This window comes from Schistocerca piceifrons, chromosome 3 (genome assembly GCF_021461385.2).
Source record: "Schistocerca piceifrons isolate TAMUIC-IGC-003096 chromosome 3, iqSchPice1.1, whole genome shotgun sequence".
In the NCBI taxonomy this organism is placed as follows: Eukaryota; Metazoa; Arthropoda; class Insecta; order Orthoptera; family Acrididae; genus Schistocerca; species Schistocerca piceifrons.
The window spans coordinates 680818952-680837648 of record NC_060140.1 but is presented as its reverse complement, the minus strand read 5'-3'; the positions used below and the strand labels follow the sequence as shown (position 1 = coordinate 680837648).

General features: G+C 37.2%; 1 protein-coding gene across 2 annotated transcripts in view; it reads right to left on the bottom strand.

Moving 5' to 3' along the window:
• LOC124790026 (heparanase-like) overlaps positions 1–18697 on the bottom strand; it is a 312355-nt gene that overhangs the window by 161733 nt on the left and 131925 nt on the right. For both annotated transcript variants that reach the window (XM_047257580.1, XM_047257581.1), the window contains exon 4: positions 5417–5648. In XM_047257580.1, coding sequence (XP_047113536.1) covers positions 5417–5648 — 232 coding nt within the window. The remainder of the gene's footprint in view (positions 1–5416; positions 5649–18697) is intronic.

Sequence of the window (18697 nt, the reverse complement as noted above, 5' to 3'; positions counted from 1 at the left end):
AATATCTCATACGAATGGAACATGATATCAAGGATAAAGGTCAGCACACAAAGAAGCTGAGTGCACTAAACAAGGTGCAATTATAAACTGCAGATGAAAAATATAACAATAAATTGTGTAGAGACAAGTAATAATATGGAAGACAGTAGGTGCTGTTAATCGAATGCAGACAAAACTGCAGTCACAACAGTCGGTTGGCAATGATAAAAGTGTATGATGTAGGCAAAAACAATTTTGGTGGGAGGGAAAGTGACAGCAACTGTATTTTGGCCTCACAAGGTGCCATCATGGTTCTCTATGGATAGTGTATCTGTGTGATAAAGTATGAAGGCACGAAGTTGGTATACTGTTACTGTTTTCCTGTTTAAATCCTATCTTTCTCCTTGATTTGTATGTCACACTCTGCCTCCTCCATTTCATTACATCTAATAACCCACCATTACATTGCTATCATCAAGAACCAGCTGTCACCCTACCTACAAATCATTCTAATAAAGACATAGCATACAAATATATGTGATTTTGTGGTTTTACAAAGCACAAGGAAAGAAAAAATGTCCATCATGGTCTGTTACTAAGAACTGCAGGAAACTCAAATCACAGTGGCTAAATTAGGCTGAATCTTCTACACATGAACATTCTTTTCTATTTCTCAATTCATCTAGGCAATAAGTTATAAATTTTGGAAGAATAAATAACAATAAGTAGCCTTGCAAACAAACATTTCTGTTGTGTCTTAAGTTACGTTGTGCAAGACGCGACAGTTGGCTGCGACTGCGACGCTGCCCCCACCTCTTTTCCCACCCTGGCAGACGGCGACACGGCCGCAACACGACAGGAGTCGCCGTTTCCCAAGCTCCGGTCGGCGGCGGCGGATTCAAATACATAAGAAAAATAAGAATTCCGATTTTCTTGCTGTAAAAAATACTGTATGTTAATGCAACAAAGTTACATCGGCTCCCAGAGTTAGTTTTTCGATACAGATTCTCCTTTTACTTTAAAAAATTGAAAAGTATCTCTTCCGGTTTTGCGTGTTTTTTTCACTGTATATTACTTCTCTATTAATTGTGAGGAAAGTAAAAGGCACAAAAAATTGATGTTTGCGTATCTTACAGTTTCACATCACAGCTTGATAATGAGGGGTCTAGTTTTCCGATATTCGTCACAGTTATTCCGGTACTTAATTTACAAGTAACCTACTGCATAAAATTTGAATTGTGTACAGTGAAAAATGTGGTCGCTGGCTACTTTACGTATGGTTCACGTTATGTCATACATCGTTGGCGATGAAAAGAAGCTAACATATCGAAATTATTTTTAAAGTTGTGATCAGAAAGATATCGATCTCCGTTTCCGAGATTTGGGCTTATATATCTCCGGGAGCGTCGCGACTAGCCGCCAGTTCTGTCGACGCGCAACGAGAATCGTGTGGTCTTCACACGATAGAGAATGCATTTGTTTTGTTTCGCTGACACATTTGGACCTAATGAAACCATTTTATGTCATATTTCTCCGGTATGAGTTACTAATATTTCTCCATATGCTCTTGACAATTTCATTTAAAATGCCACGAAATGTAGGTTTCTTAAAGCCAAGTGATCAAGCAGAACCCATTTTCTTGGTTTTGCTGAGGCATCTGAACCTGTTCCAAGCTTTCTTTCTCGTTTATTTCTCTGATACGAGTCCCGAATATTCCTCCATCTGTTTTTGCACATTTCACCTAAAATTCCAATGAAAGATAAGTTTATTAACAATAAGCGCACGCTAGCGTCATTGCATTGTTTCAAGTTCTTGACAACAAGGTAGGGTTACACCTTAAACATTTCTAGAATTTTGATTCTGAACGTCTAAAGTATACATTGGCAGAAATGTGGAAGAAATAATGTCCGTGCTTGTTCACAAAATTTCCCCAAATTATACTTGTCAGTTTCTCCCATGCAGAAACTTTTGGAACAAGCTAAGGCAACTTTCATAGCTGACTGAATCTTTATTCCCATCCAAATGAACTTCCATATTCTTATATTCTGACAGCATACATCGTTATGGATGACATGAACATTTAATCTTGCCAAGCTGCACTCAAAAGATGACTCCAGGATTTACAAAAGACGAATTTCAATTGTGAACTGAGTCAGACCAGAAGGGCCTTGTAAAACGGTAGTGCACTTTTGGCACAAGTTTTTTGAGCACCATCTTCTACCAATGAATTGAAGTGAATGTGACAAATTACTTATTGCAGCATACTGTTTGCGCAATCTGTTGAGAAACGCCTTCCTCAAAAACGAACATCTATTGATTACAGAAAGCTGTACAACAATCTGGTGGTGGTTTTTCACAACTAGAAGGTATCATCAAGACACCAATTTACCGTTTACTATCAAAGTGAAGGTAAGGTAAAATGTAACTTTCTCGTTGTACTTTAGATTGTTCATTTTATAATGTACTTGCCGTTTTCAATTTTTATCGTCACAAAAAAGAGTAATGCGAAAATTGACCTTCAAGTTCATTTTCATCATTCTAATTCTACATCTGCATGGATTATACTGATTTTCATAACAGGCCTGAAAAATTTGCATTAATGGGAAAATATTATATATTTCACTCACCTGCCAGTTTCAACTGTGCACCAATTTCTTCCCAAATTCTGTCTCTGAACATAGTGTCTCTATATTTAGGGTTCTTCAAATCGTAAAGGCAAGGATGTTGCGAGACCAGCTCACAGATCATCACATCCTGTGAGTGACTCATTTCAGTTTTCCTTGACTGGCTCGATATCTTTCTGGCAGCCGTACGTCTTTGTGTCGTGCGACTTCCGTCGCAACACTGCTCACTGGTGCAGTGCTGCGGCAGCTGCCGCAACAGTCGCGCGTCGCATCCCAAACTCGAACTGCGCATGCGCCAGCAGGCAACTTCTGACGTCACGTAGCGACCCGTCGCAGTCGCTAGTGTGCGTCGCGTCTTAAGGTACGTTGTCCAAGACGCGACGCACGCTAGCGACTGCGACGGGTCGCTACGTGACGTCAGAAATTGTCCGCTGGCGCATGCGCAGTTCGAATTTGGGATGCGACGCGCGACTGTTGCGGCAGCTGTCGCAGCACTGCACCAGTGAGCAGTGTTGCGACGGAAGTCGCACGACACAAAGACGTACGGCTGCGAGAAAGATGTCGAGCCAGTCAAGGAAAACTGAAATGAGCCACTCACAGGATGTGATGCTCTGTGAGCTGGTCTCGCAACAGCCTTGCCTTTACGATTTGAAGAACCCTAAATATAGAGACACTATGTTCAGAGACAGAATTTGGGAAGAAATTGGTGCACAGTTGAAACTGGCAGGTGAGTGAAATATATAATATTTTCCCATTAATGCAAATTTTTCAGGCCTGTAATGAAAATCAGTATAATCCATGCAGATGTAGAATTAGAATGATGAAAATGAACTTGAAGGTCAATTTTCGCATTACTCTTTTTTGTGACGATAAAAATTGAAAACGGCAAGTGCATTATAAAATGAACAATCTAAAGTACAACGAGAAAGTTACATTTTACAATACCTTCACTTTGAAAGTAAACGGTAAATTGGTGTCTTGATGATACCTTCTAGTTGTGAAAAACCACCACCAGATTGTTGTACAGCTTTCTGTAATCAATAGATGTTCGTTTTTGAGGAAGGCGTTTCTCAACAGATTGCGCAAACAGTATGCTGCAATAAGTAATTTGTCACATTCACTTCAATTCATTGGTAGAAGATGGTGCTCAAAAAACTTGTGCTAAAAGTGCACTACTGTTTTACAAGGCCCTTCTGGTCTGACACAGTTCACAATTGAAATTCGTCTTTTGTAAATCCTGGAGTCATCTTTTGAGTGCAGCTTGGCAAGATTAAATGTTCATGTCATCCATAACGATGTATGCTGTCAGAATACAAGAATATGGAAGTTCATTTCGATGGGAATAAAGATTCAGTCGGCTATGAAAGTTGCCTTAGCTTGTTCCAAAAGTTTCTGCATGGGAGAAACTGACAAGTATAATTTGGGGAAATTTTGTGAACAAGCATGGACATTATTTCTTCCACATTTCTGCCAGTGTATACTGTAGACGTTCAGAATCAAAATTCTAGAGATGTTTAAGGTGTAACCCTATCTTGTTGTCAAGAACTTGAAACAATGCAATGACGCTAGCGTGCGCTTATTGTTAATAAACTTATCTTTCATTGGGATTTTAGGTGAAATGTGCAAAAACAGATGGAGGAATATTCGGGACTCATATCAGAGAAATAAACGAGAAAGAAAGCTTGGAACAGGTTCAGATGCCTCAGCAAAACCAAGAAAATGGGTTCTGCTTGATCACTTGGCTTTAAGAAACCTACGTTTCGTGGCATTTTAAATGAAATTGTCAAGAGCATATGGAGAAATATTAGTAACTCATACCGGAGGAATATGACATAAAATGGTTTCATTAGGTCCAAATGTGTCAGCGAAACAAAACATGCATTCTCTATCGTGTGATGACCACACGATTCTCGTCGCGCGTCGACAGAACTGGCGGCTAGTCGCGACGCTCCCGGAGATATATGAGCCCAAATCTCGGAAACGGAGATCGATATCAATCTGATCTCAACTTAAAAAATAATTTCGATATGTTAGCTTCTTTTCATCGGCAACGATGTATGACGTAACGTGAACCATACGTAAAGTAGCCAGCGACCACATTTTTCACTGTACACAATTCAAATTTTATGCAGTAGGTTACTTGTAAATTAAGTATCGGGATAACTGTGGCGAATATCGGAAAAATAGACACCTCATTATCAAGCTGTGATGTGAAACTGTAAGATACGCAAACATCAATTTTTTGTGCCTTTTACTTTCCTCACAATTGATTGAGAAGTAATATACAGCGAAAAAAACACGCAAAACCGGAAGAGATACTTTTCAATTTTTTAAAGTAAAAGGAGAATCTGTATCGAAAAACTAACTCTGGGAGCCGATGTAACTTTGTTGCATTAACATACAGTATTTTTTAAAGCAAGAAAATCGGAATTCTTATTTTTCTTATGTATTTGAATCCGCCGCCGCCGACCGGAGCTTGGGAAACGGCGACGACTCCTGTCGTGTTGCGGCCGTGTCGCCGTCTGCCAGGGTGGGGAAAGAGGAGGGGGCAGCGTCGCAGTCGCAGCCAACTGTCGCCTCTTGCACAACGTAACTTAAGACAACGTACCTTTACAGTACATTCAACCAAAGTAACTGCAGGAACAATTTGCTTGAAGTGCTTGAACAATTAATCTGCCAGGAAGTTTCAATGTGACCTAAGCTAATGAGATATGTGAAAGTTAATAAGGATTGATTTTGTTTACTCTGTAAGTGGAAACAAAATAACAGTTACCAAATCAAATATGATTTTCAGTTATTGAGATTGAACATACTGGTGAAATGTAGCAGCACGGACAGTACCATTAGCAGCCTTCAAGAACTTGTGCATAAAACTAGCAGATGGCAACTGAAGTAGTTTAGGTCTAGTCACATCTGGTCCCACTAAATTAGAGTTCTTGTAGCAGGAAGGAAATTCATCCAGCAATCGACGAAGTTCTTTAAAGTCCTTCCCAAGCTGTTTCGCTGATATGTTGACACCAAAAACATGTTTGAATGAATTTGGTTCTGTAAAATGAAATAAATAAAGTTATTGTAAACTTTCCAAATAAATGTATAACAGATAATTCTACACAAACTTATAAACTCCTCATGAGGGGCACTTTAAATTACTGTGGGGCACACTTATCATCATGATCAAAATATGTACTGAATTATGTTGTATAGTGTCTCTTTTATTTTTGGAAAAATTAATTTTAACAGCTGTATCGAAACTTCTCAGATTTACTACAGCCACATGAAGAACAACACTATCATTTGATCCACTGTTACCAGAAGAACATAATTGATACATGCCCTGGAAATGATATTTGCCATTTTAAAATGAGAGCACAGAATCACTTGTTATTGTATTTGTAGAATTTCTTGTGAATCAAGTTAATAAGCTGACATCTGTTTAAAAAGTTGAGCATTCTGACTAGTGTTTCACAGTTTATTTATTCTCTTGTCACGTTTGTTGTAAATAATCTACTTCAGTTCAAAAGGAACAATACTGTGCACAATTACAATACCAGAAGGAAAAATGATAATCATTACCCCACACTATGGTTGTCTTTAGCGCAAAATGGGGTGTACAATGCTGCAATGACATTTTTGATCACATATCCAGTGATATAAAATGTCTGTCAGCCAGAAAAATAAAATTTGACAACAAACTGAAAAAGTTTCTCCTCGACAACTCCGTTAGTATGATGGTACCCTATCAAGACAAGGACCCAATTCATGTAAAATATAAGACAAAAAATTTTGTGAATATATTATTTTATTCTATAAGATCAACTCTGTAAGTACTAAATGTACAGAAATATTGGTGTAATATAAGGGGACTGCCCTTTTGTCATTACCAATTACATCCAAATTTATGGTGTATGACAGGCTTGGCCCAAAAAAAAGTGACAGAAATGGGAACTCCAGATGACCAACTGTTTAGAAAAATATAGAATTTTTGACATGGATTAGGAGAGGCATGAGCCATTTTTGTTCAAATAGTTTCCAGGCAGTGACTGCCACAGGGAAAAAAGAGTACACAACGGTAACCCGAGGGACATGGGGTTGAGCCCCTCTGGGGAAAGTTTTATTTTATTTTCAGTTTTGACATTTTTTAACTGGCAGATAAACTGAAATAATGATCAACATACTGTATTTATTAATATTTTCATAAACGACATGAAAAGCAAAGGCAATGGATGATTTTGGATTGCAAATATATTTCCAATAAAGAATTATACTTGCAGTATCCACAAGAGCTCTGCAAATAACTCTCCAAGAAGGGATTTTAATTAAAGCATCCAATCAAACAAGTTAATCAAGAATTCTCACTTGCTGGCAGCAAACTAAATACTCTTTAACATCATGTATAACAAAATATCTCCATTCGTATGTTCTCTTTCCAGGTAGCCAGTACCAATCGACTAATAACTGAACACTGGACCATTCAGGGACAAAAGTAGTTCTTGTAAAACGACAAGATATAAACAAAGTAACCCACTCGTATACAGTGCTCTATGCTACACCCTTTCTGGATAATTATTGCCAACATTTACATATGCCTGCAAGAGAGTAGTGGCTCTTTTGGACTGAGGATTCAAAATACCAAGGCCGTGTACATGGCAAAACACAAATTTATTATAAATGATTGAAGCAATTTCATAAATTCACTATAGCTACATTAATTGATACACTGTCATAAAACCCAACAATCAGATAGAAAAATTCAAGAAGTTTTGTACTGTACACTTCAGATTTCTGCCACAAGAGCACAGCAGTGAGCAGTTAGATAAGATGGTGACAGTTGCCAAGGAAACATGTTGTGCTTGAAATGCCTCCACATCAGTCTGTCGCAACAGTGCAATGACGCTTCAGAATGAAGTTCAACAAAGATCCACTATCTGTCAACTCCATTCAGGATGCCTCTGCAAGTGTAAATCAACGAGTTGGCTTGCAGTGAGTGAAGGAACGGCTGACCACATGTTTTGCACATAGCCCACAGAAGTCAACGAAAACATCAAGCAGAGTGCTGAACACACCGCAAATGACCATTTGGAAGGTCTTAGGGGTACGTCTGAAGCCTTGCCAATTGCAACAACTACAGGATCTGACTACCAATGACAAAGTCATATACTTTGACTTTTCAGCACAGTTGCAAAAGCTTATGGAAAAGGATGGATTTTATGAGAAACTCATCTTCAGTGATGAAGCAACATTTCTTGTTAATGCCATAGTGAACACACCACATTTGGTTTTCACTAAAAAATGAATGTTTTGTGGAATCTTAATGTTTTGTGGAATCTTACAATTTAAAGTTTATGGTCCCTTTATTTTCTGCGAAGAGCATTACAGGACACACATATCTGGACATTTTGGAAAACTGGCTCATGCCATAACTGGAAGCTGACAGTGTGGACTTCATCTACCAAAAGGATGGGGCTCCACCTCAGTCCATTATGATGTTTATGAATTCTTAAACAGGAAACTGAGAAATTTATGCATTGGTCTTGGTGGGGTTGATGTCCAGTAATTCATGTCAAGGCCTCCATGCTCTCCCGACCTAACAACATGCAACTTTTTTGTGTGGGGTTATGTGAATGAGTCAGTGTTTGTGTGTTCTCTACCAACAAACCTACAAGAACTGTGAGCTTGCATCAACCTGGTTTTAAGTAGATTGATAGGGATAGGGACATGCTGCACCTAACATGGGAAGAATTTGATTATTGACTTGATATCTGTAGAATCAGTAGGGGACACACAGGCAGCACTTGTAATTGATATAGCAAAAAAAAATTTAAGTTTTTCTATGTGTGTGCAAAGCTCTTTGACAATGTGCCAACTAACGCAGCTGCAGCAAATCTGTGAGATTGTTTCAGTAATTTATAATAACCTTGTATAGGAATTTGTCATTACTTCATCACATCTACATCCACACGACTGCTCCACAATTCACAATTAAGTGCCTGGCCAAGGGTTAATTGAACCATCTTCAAGTTATTACTCTACTGTTCCACTCTCGAACAGCATTGTGGAAAAATGAACACTTAAATCTTTCTGTGTGACCTCTGATTTATTTTATTATGACGATCATTTCTCATTATGTAGGTGGGCAGCAACAAAATATTTTCATACTTTGAGGAAAAAGTTCATTCTTGAAATATCATGAGAAGATACTGCCATAATGAAAAATGCCTTTATTTTAAAACTGCCACTCCAACTTGTCTATCATATCCATGGCACTCTCTCCCTTATTTAGTGATAATACAAAATGTGCTGTTCTCCTTTTGACTTTTTCGATGTCCTCTGTCAGTCTTAACTGATGCAGATCCCACACTGAACACAGTAAAGAGTAGACCTGTTGCATTTTCTAGGTGTTTTGCCAATAAATCACAGTCTTCGGTCTATGTGATCATTCCAGTTTAAGTTAGTCATAGCTGTAATCCCTAAGTATTTAGCTGAATTAACAGCCTTTAGATTTGTGTGATCTATCATGTAACCGAAATTTAGTGGATTCCTTTTAGTACTCATGTGGATGACTTCACACTTTTCACTATTTAGAATCAACTGCTACTTTTTGCACCATACAAATATCTTTTATAAACCATTTTGCAATTGATTTTGATCATCTGATGAATTTACAAAGTGATTAATGACAGTATCAATTGCAAAAAAAACAAAGCAGGCTGCTCAGATCGGCTCCTAAATCTTTTACGTAGGTAAGGAACAGCACAGTGCCTTTAACACTTCCTTGGAGCACACCAAATATTGCTTCTCTTTTGTTTCTATGACTTTCTGACAATTACTACGAACTGTGACCATTCTGACATGAAATTATGAATCCAGTCACGCAACTGAGACGATCCTCCATAGGCATGCAATTTCATTAGAAATCACTTGTAGGGAAAAATGTCAAAAGCATTCTGGAATCCTAAAAATATGGAATCAATTTGACTGTCAACAGTACTCATTACTTTGCGAAAATAAAGAGCTAATTGTGTATGACAGACTGACATTTTCTGAATCCATGTTGGCCATTTGTCAATAAGTCATCATCTTCAAGGTAATTCATAATGTTCGAGCACAATATATGTTTCAAAATCCTACAGCAAATCGACGTTACCGATACAGGTCTGTAATTCAGTGGATTAATCCTACTCTTTTTCTTTGATATTGGTATGACTTGTGTAACCTTCCAGTCTTTAGATATGGATCTTTCGATGAGCAAGCAGTTGTATATCATTGCTAAGTAGGGAACTATTGTATCAGCATACTCTGAAATGAACCTGACTGGTATACAATCTAGGAAACTTACAACATCCTTATTCAAAAATTTTTTTCACTCGTGTTATAAAGTGTACATGCAAGAGAAGAAATTCTTTCTGTTAATTGATTCATGAGGAGGACAATCAAGCCCAAAACTATGCAATGAGATTTTATAAGATGAAGACGGATTGCCATCATTATATCCAAAAGCACTCCATTAGTGCAACTCTGAAATGTCTGTTTTCATGGTAAGGTAAGGAATTTGATTAAAAAGTTTCAAAACTGCTCTTATCTCATCAGGAGAGAAAAAGAAATAACATCCAAAGAAGACTGCATCAAAATATAGTCCACTGTTCATCACCAACTATCCTTGCCAATATTTGGCAACTTGATGCATTATGCATGGTTTGATGCAAAACTGTGCAACGAGACAGAACCTTTTATGAATGTAAACCAAGTTTGGTTTCCTATAGAAACCTTAAAACAATAATGTAACTATAAAAATGTGTTGCCTGTAATGTGTACAAGATGCGAAGAAATTTACTGCTTCCCCTATTTTTATAATGGATATCACCCAAGTATGTGTAAATCATCAACTACAAAATAAGAAAAGCACTTCATTTTATATATAAACTTCTCATGTACACCTTAAATTCCCTCCTGGAAATTTATTTTTAATCCCAAATTTTCCTCTGCCCTTCCTTATCATGCATTTTATTTGGATATTAAATAATAAAATATATTGTGCATTAGTTTGGTTTATTTGCAGTGTTCATTTGGATTGTTTACTGAGAGGGACATGACCCCATGACCCTCGGATTACCGTTCTTACTCTTTCCTCTGCTTCATTGTTGCCTGGAAGCAAAACTAACATAAATGGCTCATGCCTCACCTGACCTGTGCCACAAATGTTATATTTTTCTAAACGCTTGGCCACCTGGAGCTCCCACTTCTGTTACATCCATTTCCGACCAAGCCTTGCATACACCACCAAAAATCAGTGGTTATGAGTAGGTGCGGTCCCCTAGTTAGCTATTTGATGAAGGCAATCATTCATCATACAGTGTCACAATATAGTGGAGGCACAGAGCAGTAGATGGGCACTCAAGCAAGAACTGCAACATGGCAACTGAGTTTGTGAATTTGTCACACATACGCACCCTCCCTCCCCCCCCCCCCCCCCTCCCACCCCCACACACAGTAACATTGTCATTGCACCATAGTACAAGTGTAATTGCGTTGAAAGGTTGCAGCGTCTGGAGTGAATGAGATAAAAAAGAAGCTATAAGCTGGAAGAAGTGGTGAAAGGAAGGGATGGCTAAGGTTAAACAAGGTTATAGAAATAAGGAATTAGGTTAATATTGTCGCTAATACATGCTGGGGTGGAAACCTCTTGCATTTAGTAATACACAGGTAGGACTAGAAGTGGGCTGGATAGAATACAAGGAGACAACTGTGAGAACAGTATGGATATACATTCACAAACTCTTAGACCTGTAAGTTGAAAGTTGGAGGTGAAGGTGGAGGGGGTGAAAGAAAGACAATGGAAAGTAACAAACAATGCTGAAGGTGGTGTACGAGGACCACTGGAGAGAAACACCAGGAGGATTAGGATCATGGATTTTAGGAAGTCAGTCTTCTGCCAGCTACACACTGCATTTTGTCATGACACACATTAAATGTTTGTCTTCAGAAACAAAGAAGAAGTTGCGCTTGTTTTAAGGCTGTAAATGGCATGTCATTCCATTTTCAAGAGGTTTGTATCATTTGGCAGACGTGTGTAAAAGGAAACTGAGCAGAGACTGAAGGCAAGGAATTCATGTAAGATTGCTGGGGAGTAGTTTGGTTCCTGTGGGGAAGCATTGTGACTGCACTGAAGTATGAAGTAGGAGAGGCAGTTTCAACATGAGCTTTAGGTCAATTTTTGCCATAAGTGTTGGAGGCGACAAAAATTTCTAAATAAAGGAGAACAGATCTTTGACTATATAAGCAAAGTTGAATTTGTGTTTAGGGCTAAAGGTAAAGTCACTAGAAATGAATGATACTTCTGTAGGCTTAAAGTTCATGCAGAATTGGTTGAGAACAATGTTGTGGGTTTGTTTGGATTCATTAGTCTGTGTCACTATGAGAGTTTTTGAGGATGTGGTATAGGTTGACAGAGCAGGGTCTGTATGCTATTATGGGCTGAGTAGGGGGGGGAGGCAGGTCTAACAGATGGAAAGACAGCAAGAGAAGATGTGAGTATGAGACCAGAAAACGCTCGCCCAGGTGCAAGCAAGGAAGATTCACTTTGCATATGGTAGCACATGAGGCAGGGACTGGAAAAGGTGGGGGAGGGGAAGGAAGGGTAAGAGCAGGAGGAGGAAGATGGGACAGAATAAAATAGAGAGAGGGGGAAACCACTGTATGATGCAAATGAAGGAGGGTAGATCTTTGACAGATCAATTGAATGGATGGCTGCAGGTGAAGTCAGCACCTAAAAAAATTACTATATATATACACACATGTATTACTCATGTTCTCACAAACATAAACAACACACAGCCACCTTATAAACTATGCATCTGACCACAGAGCCCTTACTATAGAAACTGATGTAGGGAATGTATATGTAATAAATAACATTTTTGTATATAAATTAATTATGATAAATTTGAGATGGCTTCAGAGAATGAAAAATAGGAACCAGGATACAATGCAACTGATTTGAATGATTAATGGAATAAGTTTCATCATCTGTTCAATAAAACCTTAAATCAAGCATATCCTGTAGTAATAGAACTCAAAAAAAGCTGAGAAGCCACCTCCTGAAATAACTAAAGTGAGAGAGAGTATGCTTTAGACCAAAAGCTGAAATGCTTAACTCTGTTTTCAAATATTACTTTACAGAGCAAAACTCAGGAAAACTGCCCCAATTTAATCCTCGTACCAATGAAAAGATGAATGAAATAAGTATTTGTGTCAGTGGTGCTGAGAAACAGCTGAAATCATTAAAATTGAACAAAACTCCATGACCCGATGGAATCTTTGTCAGGTTCTGTACTGAATTTGTGGCTGAATTAGTCCCTCTTCTAACTATGATCTATTGTAGATCCCTCGAACAAAAAGTCATGCCCAGTTCTTGGAAGAAGGCATAGGTCATGCCAGACTACAAGAAGAGTAGTAGACGTGATCCACAAAACTACCATCCAATACCTTTGACATCAATTTGTTGTAGACTCTTAAAACATCTTCTGTACTCAAACATAATGAAGTATTTTGAACAGAATGACCTCCTCAATGCCAACCAGCATGGATATCAAAAACATTGATCATGTGAAACCCAACTCGCACTTTTCTCACATGGCATAGTGAAAGCTTTGGAACAAGGCATTGAGGTAGATATAGTGTTTCTTGATTTCTGAAAAGCATTTCTCTCAGTACCACACTGTCACATCCACGAGATAAATTTTAACTATAGTGTGACGAGAGGAAATTATGCCTCTAACAGTTATAAACATTATCTATCCGACATATGGAAAAACAGTGAAATAAAACAAAATTATGATGAATATTAATTATTTATATAATATTTTATTATGTAATTGGACATACCGATGTGTATCATACAAAGACAATGATAACTGTAAATTCCTTTTATGACCTGCATTTGTCTTCCTTTGTTTTTACCTTTTTTGGTTGGTTTTTGTAGGTTGCGGATGCAAGACGCATATCAAACTGACGTCTGTTAAGAAACTGTAATTATTTGTTATTTATTACTTGAGAATAGAGTTCTTTATTATTATAAATATGTGTGAATAATTATTTGTAACTTTAATTCCTCTCCCAACAAGCATTATCTGTGTTAATTATTTCTTTCCACTGCAAGGAGTGCAGCCATTGATGATAGCGATTTGTATCACATTTTTATCTGTGTTTCTTACGAAAGTATCAAAGGTTTGCTCGATGAAAATTAGTCTAAGTAGTGCACAATAGAAAAGTTAAGTTTGATCGGCATTAGTTCAGATACTTATCCTGTTAAAAGGAAATTTGCTCTAACAATAGAAAGTCTCTGTCAATTGTCTGCCGCCATCTTAACAATTATCTCAGCGGCAAATTCAAATTATGCAACTCTGCAGACATAAATGCCAAAGGTAATTAAAATGTGTAAAAATAAATGTGCACCAGTGGTCCCGAACTCATTTTAATGAAAATAATTTGAATCAGATTGGTTCTTTAAAATCAGTGCACAAAGCACGATCCATATAACAAACTTTTTCTTGCTGATGTATGGAGCCGAAATTAATTACACACGCAAAGGATATTGTTTCAGGTAACATACATCAGTGTTATGCACGGCTGGTATTCGGTGGTTTTAATGATCATTTTGCTGAAGATAACTGTTTCCATCATAATCAATAGTTGTATAGAATCTGTTGTATGAACTGTGATTTAGTGACACTTACACAACTTACAGACAACACTTTAACACAACGTTAACTTGGAGTTCTTTAGCAACTTGACCAAATCTTTAGCCAGGAGAAAAAATTATTTTGTGATTACTCATTGTAATAAAATAACATTATCATTTTCATTTACAAATTAGTTAAATACCAAACCACTGAATAATACAGCGAACACCACACTGGTGCCCAACGTTGGGCCACCAATGCACATCTATTCATTTTAATATTTGAAATTGTGATCTATTACAGGTACGGGGTACCAAAACAAACTATTAATCATTGTATATTTACTTGTTTCATGAGCATTGACATCTTCCTACCAAACTGCTGGACAAATCTGTATCTGCACTGGTGCGAGAGACACGAGTAACTTCATATAAGCAGTGCTGTCCACCACTCACAATCAACAAAGGTAGGAACAGATGTTCATGTTCAGTAATTACACAGCAGCACACGAATCAACAACCACTGCATGTGACATTTAAAGTAGAAACCAGTACCTGCAGTCATGAGTAGTAATCATTGAATATTCTGGCTGCAAGAAAAATATTTTCAAGTGTAGCAATTCTACAAAAGATTTTGTGCACAGAGTGAATTATTTAGATAGTGTTATTTGTGTATATGTGTTAGTTATAAGACTATTTTGTGTCAATTGGTGCTTGTCAGTGATTTATATATTTGTTGTGCTATATTGGAGATACAATGGTTAAGCAAAAGAAACAGATTAAACCGAATGAGCATACTGATGCAGAAATGACATCAGAGTCTCAGGTAGAACAATCTACCCATACTTCTGTCGAATTATTAGAAAATTTAATTATGAATGATAATTTAGTAACTGATGTCCCGACTGATAGTAAAACTGAGGAGTTGCCAAAACAAACTGACACTCCTGTAGTCAACCAGTTAGGAATAAATGACAATATTTCTTCTGGGCAAGGGGCAGAAGTTAGCAATGGCTCAAGCTATGCCGATACAAGATATACTAACAGCATTATTTGAAAAGTTTACTATTAAAGAGCAGGAGCGTGAAAGACAATGTCAGCAGGAAAAGGAAAAATGTAGACAGGAAAAGCTTATACAAAAACAGCAACAGGAGCTCAGGGACCAACAAAAGGAAAAGAAATTTACGGAAAACTTAAACAATACTTTTCTGGAAAGAGATAAAGAAATTGTACATAGGATAAATCAAGTGTTGGTCGATCGTGATAATGCTATTACTACCGATTTTAAGCAGGAGATCGACACAGTAAAAACCACTATTGAACCGTTAACAAACATTCCAGTTCAGGTCAATAGTCTTCAAACTGAAGTAGACAGACTAGAGAACCAATTCAAAGCTTTGGCTACTGCTGTGGAAACAATGCAGGAGGACATTCCCTCAGAAATCCGAAAGCAAGTCTGAACAGAAGTAGCCAGGGTGCTGAACTCAGAAAATCAATACTTTGAAAATGTGACAGTATGCAGTAATGACAACACTGGTACTGACAGGCAAAAGATTGCAGATAATCTAACGGTGAATTTTAATGCACCACAAGGAAGACCAAATTTTGGTAATCAACCGATATTACCAGAGCAATATGTGACACCAAGGAACAATAATAGTGAAATAAAATGTACTTGTAATAAAGTAACCACACCACCTGCGAATGATAGCAATTCCATGCGCTTAACTACTTTGATGCATGACGAAAGCCTGATTAAGCATAGACAGTTTCAAATATTTACCGAAGAAAGCAAGAAAAACATACATCCAGTAGTTTTCATTCGAAACTTCAAAAGTGTTCACCCAAAATCATGGCCGGAAAAACAGAAAATACAGTTAGCGGTTTCACATATTTCTGGTGATGCACTGCTCTGGGCATTAAATGCAGCAGAAACTTGCAAGACTTTCCACAACTTTGAGAAGGCATTCCCTGATCAATTCTGGTCAGCATCTACCCAAGAGCGACTCTGTAAAATTGTTTACAATGCATAAATGTACAATCCGAGGTCAGGTTCCTTAAGGAAGTACTTTGAAAAATATATTAAAATGACCCGGTACTGGGATGAGCCAGTAACCACCAGAGACATATTGCGAGTGTTAAAAGCTAGGTTACCCATACATATCAGAGAAAAATTATTTAATGTTACAGATACCAATCTGAAAGTATTTCTGTTTGTAATTGATTCTCTGGATCGAGTGCAAGAAGACGCCAGAAAAAATTCTGACATGATCAGCAATACCAATAGTCCTAATAGAAAAAATTCATGGAATGGAAATAGGGACGAAGGTAGTCCAAAGAAAAATAAAAGTAAAGCATATAGTACCGGAAAATACAATAATAATAATAGTAGGAATCTATACAACCAAAATTTTGGTTATCCTAATAATAATAATAATAATAATAATAATAACAGTAATTATCAAAAGGCCGAAGAGCACCAACAACCAAATGGTAATCAGAGGCAGTACCACAATGAAAATCCAAACAATAACAATAGAAACCGAAAGAGACGAAATGACAACAGGTCAGACAGTCCATATAAAAACAAACCTAAAAATATGCGCGGTGACAGTGAATACTGGCAACAACCAGGGGCAAGTCATTGGCAGCTGCAGCAAAATTCTATCAATTCAGGTCAGACAATAAATTATGCACAAGCTATACCTATACCAAGCAATCAATATCCACCGTGGTGGGATCCTAGCAGGCCACATCCGAGTGAAAACTCACAAAATGTTAGAATAGTGGAAGTACCTTCAGAAATAAAACAAAATGATGATAAATATTAATAATTTATATAATATTTTATGATGTAATTGGACATATCGATGTGTATCATACAAAGACAAGGATAATTGTAAATTCCTTTTATGATCCGCATTTGTCTTCCTTTGTTTTTACCTTTTTTTGGTTGGTTTTTGTAGGTTGCGGATGCAAGACGCATATCAAACTGACGTTTGTTAAGAAATTGTAATTATTTGTTATTTATTACTTGAGAATAGAGTTCTTTATTATTATAAATATGTGTGAATAATTATTTGTAACTTTAATTCCTCTCCCAACAAGCATTATCTGTGTTAATTATTTCTTTCCACTGCAAGGAGTGCAGCCATTGATGATAGCGATTTGTATCACATTTTTATCTGTGTTTCTTACGAAAGTATCAAAGGTTTGCTCGATGAAAATTAGTCTAAGTAGTGTACAATCGAAAAGTCAAGTTTGATCGGCATTAGTTCAGATACTTATCCTGATAAAAGGAAATTTGCTCTAACAATAGAAAGTCTCTGTCAATTGTCTGCCGCCATCTTAACAATTATCTCAGCGGCAAATTCAAATTATGCAGACATAAATGCCTTAGGTAATAAAAATGTGTAAAAATAAATATGCATTTTAATGAAAGTAATTCGAATCAGATTGGTTCTTTAAAAACAGTGCACATAGCACGATCCATATAACAAACTTTTTCTTGCTGATGTATGGAGCCGAAATTCGCACGAGTTGCAAAGGATATTGTTTCGGGTAACATACGTCAGTGTTGTGCAAGGCTGATATTCAGTGGTTTCAATGATCATTTTGCTGAAGATAACTGTTTCCATCATAATAAATAGTTGTATAGAACCTGTTGTACAAACTGTGATTTAGTGACACTTACACAGCTTACAGACAACACTTTAACACAACGTTAACTTGGATTTCTTTAGCAACTTGACCAAATCTTTAGCCGGGAGAAAAAATTATTTTGTGATTAGACACTGTAATGAAATAACATTATCATTTTCATTTACAAATTAGTTAAATACCAAACCACTGAATAACACAGCGAACGCCACAATACCTAAGCTTATTGCCAAAGGTATGATCATATGGGTTATCAAGTGAAATTTGTGACTGGATTAAGGACTTTTGACATGGAGAACACAACATGTTATCTTGGATGAAGAGTCATCATCTGATGCAGAAGTAACTTCAGGTGTGTCCCAGGGAAGTGTGTTGGGAGTCTTGCTGTCTATGTTGAATATTAATGACCTTGTAGACAATATTAACAGCAACATCAGGCTTTTTGCAGAGAGTGCAGTTATCTATAATGAAATACTATCTGAAAGAAGCTGCGTAAATATTCAGTCAGATCCTGATAAAATTTCAAAGGGTTGCAGAGATTGGCAGCTTGCTTTAAATATTCAGAAATGTAAACTTTTGCTATACGTGAAATGAAAAAAGTAGTGTCCTATGACAAAATCAATGAGTCACTGTTGGAACTGGCCAACTCATACAAATACCTGGGTGTAGCACTTTGTAGGAATATGTAATGGAATGATCACACAGGTTCAGTCGTAGGTGAAGGAGGTGGTAGACTTTGGTTTATTGGAACAATTCT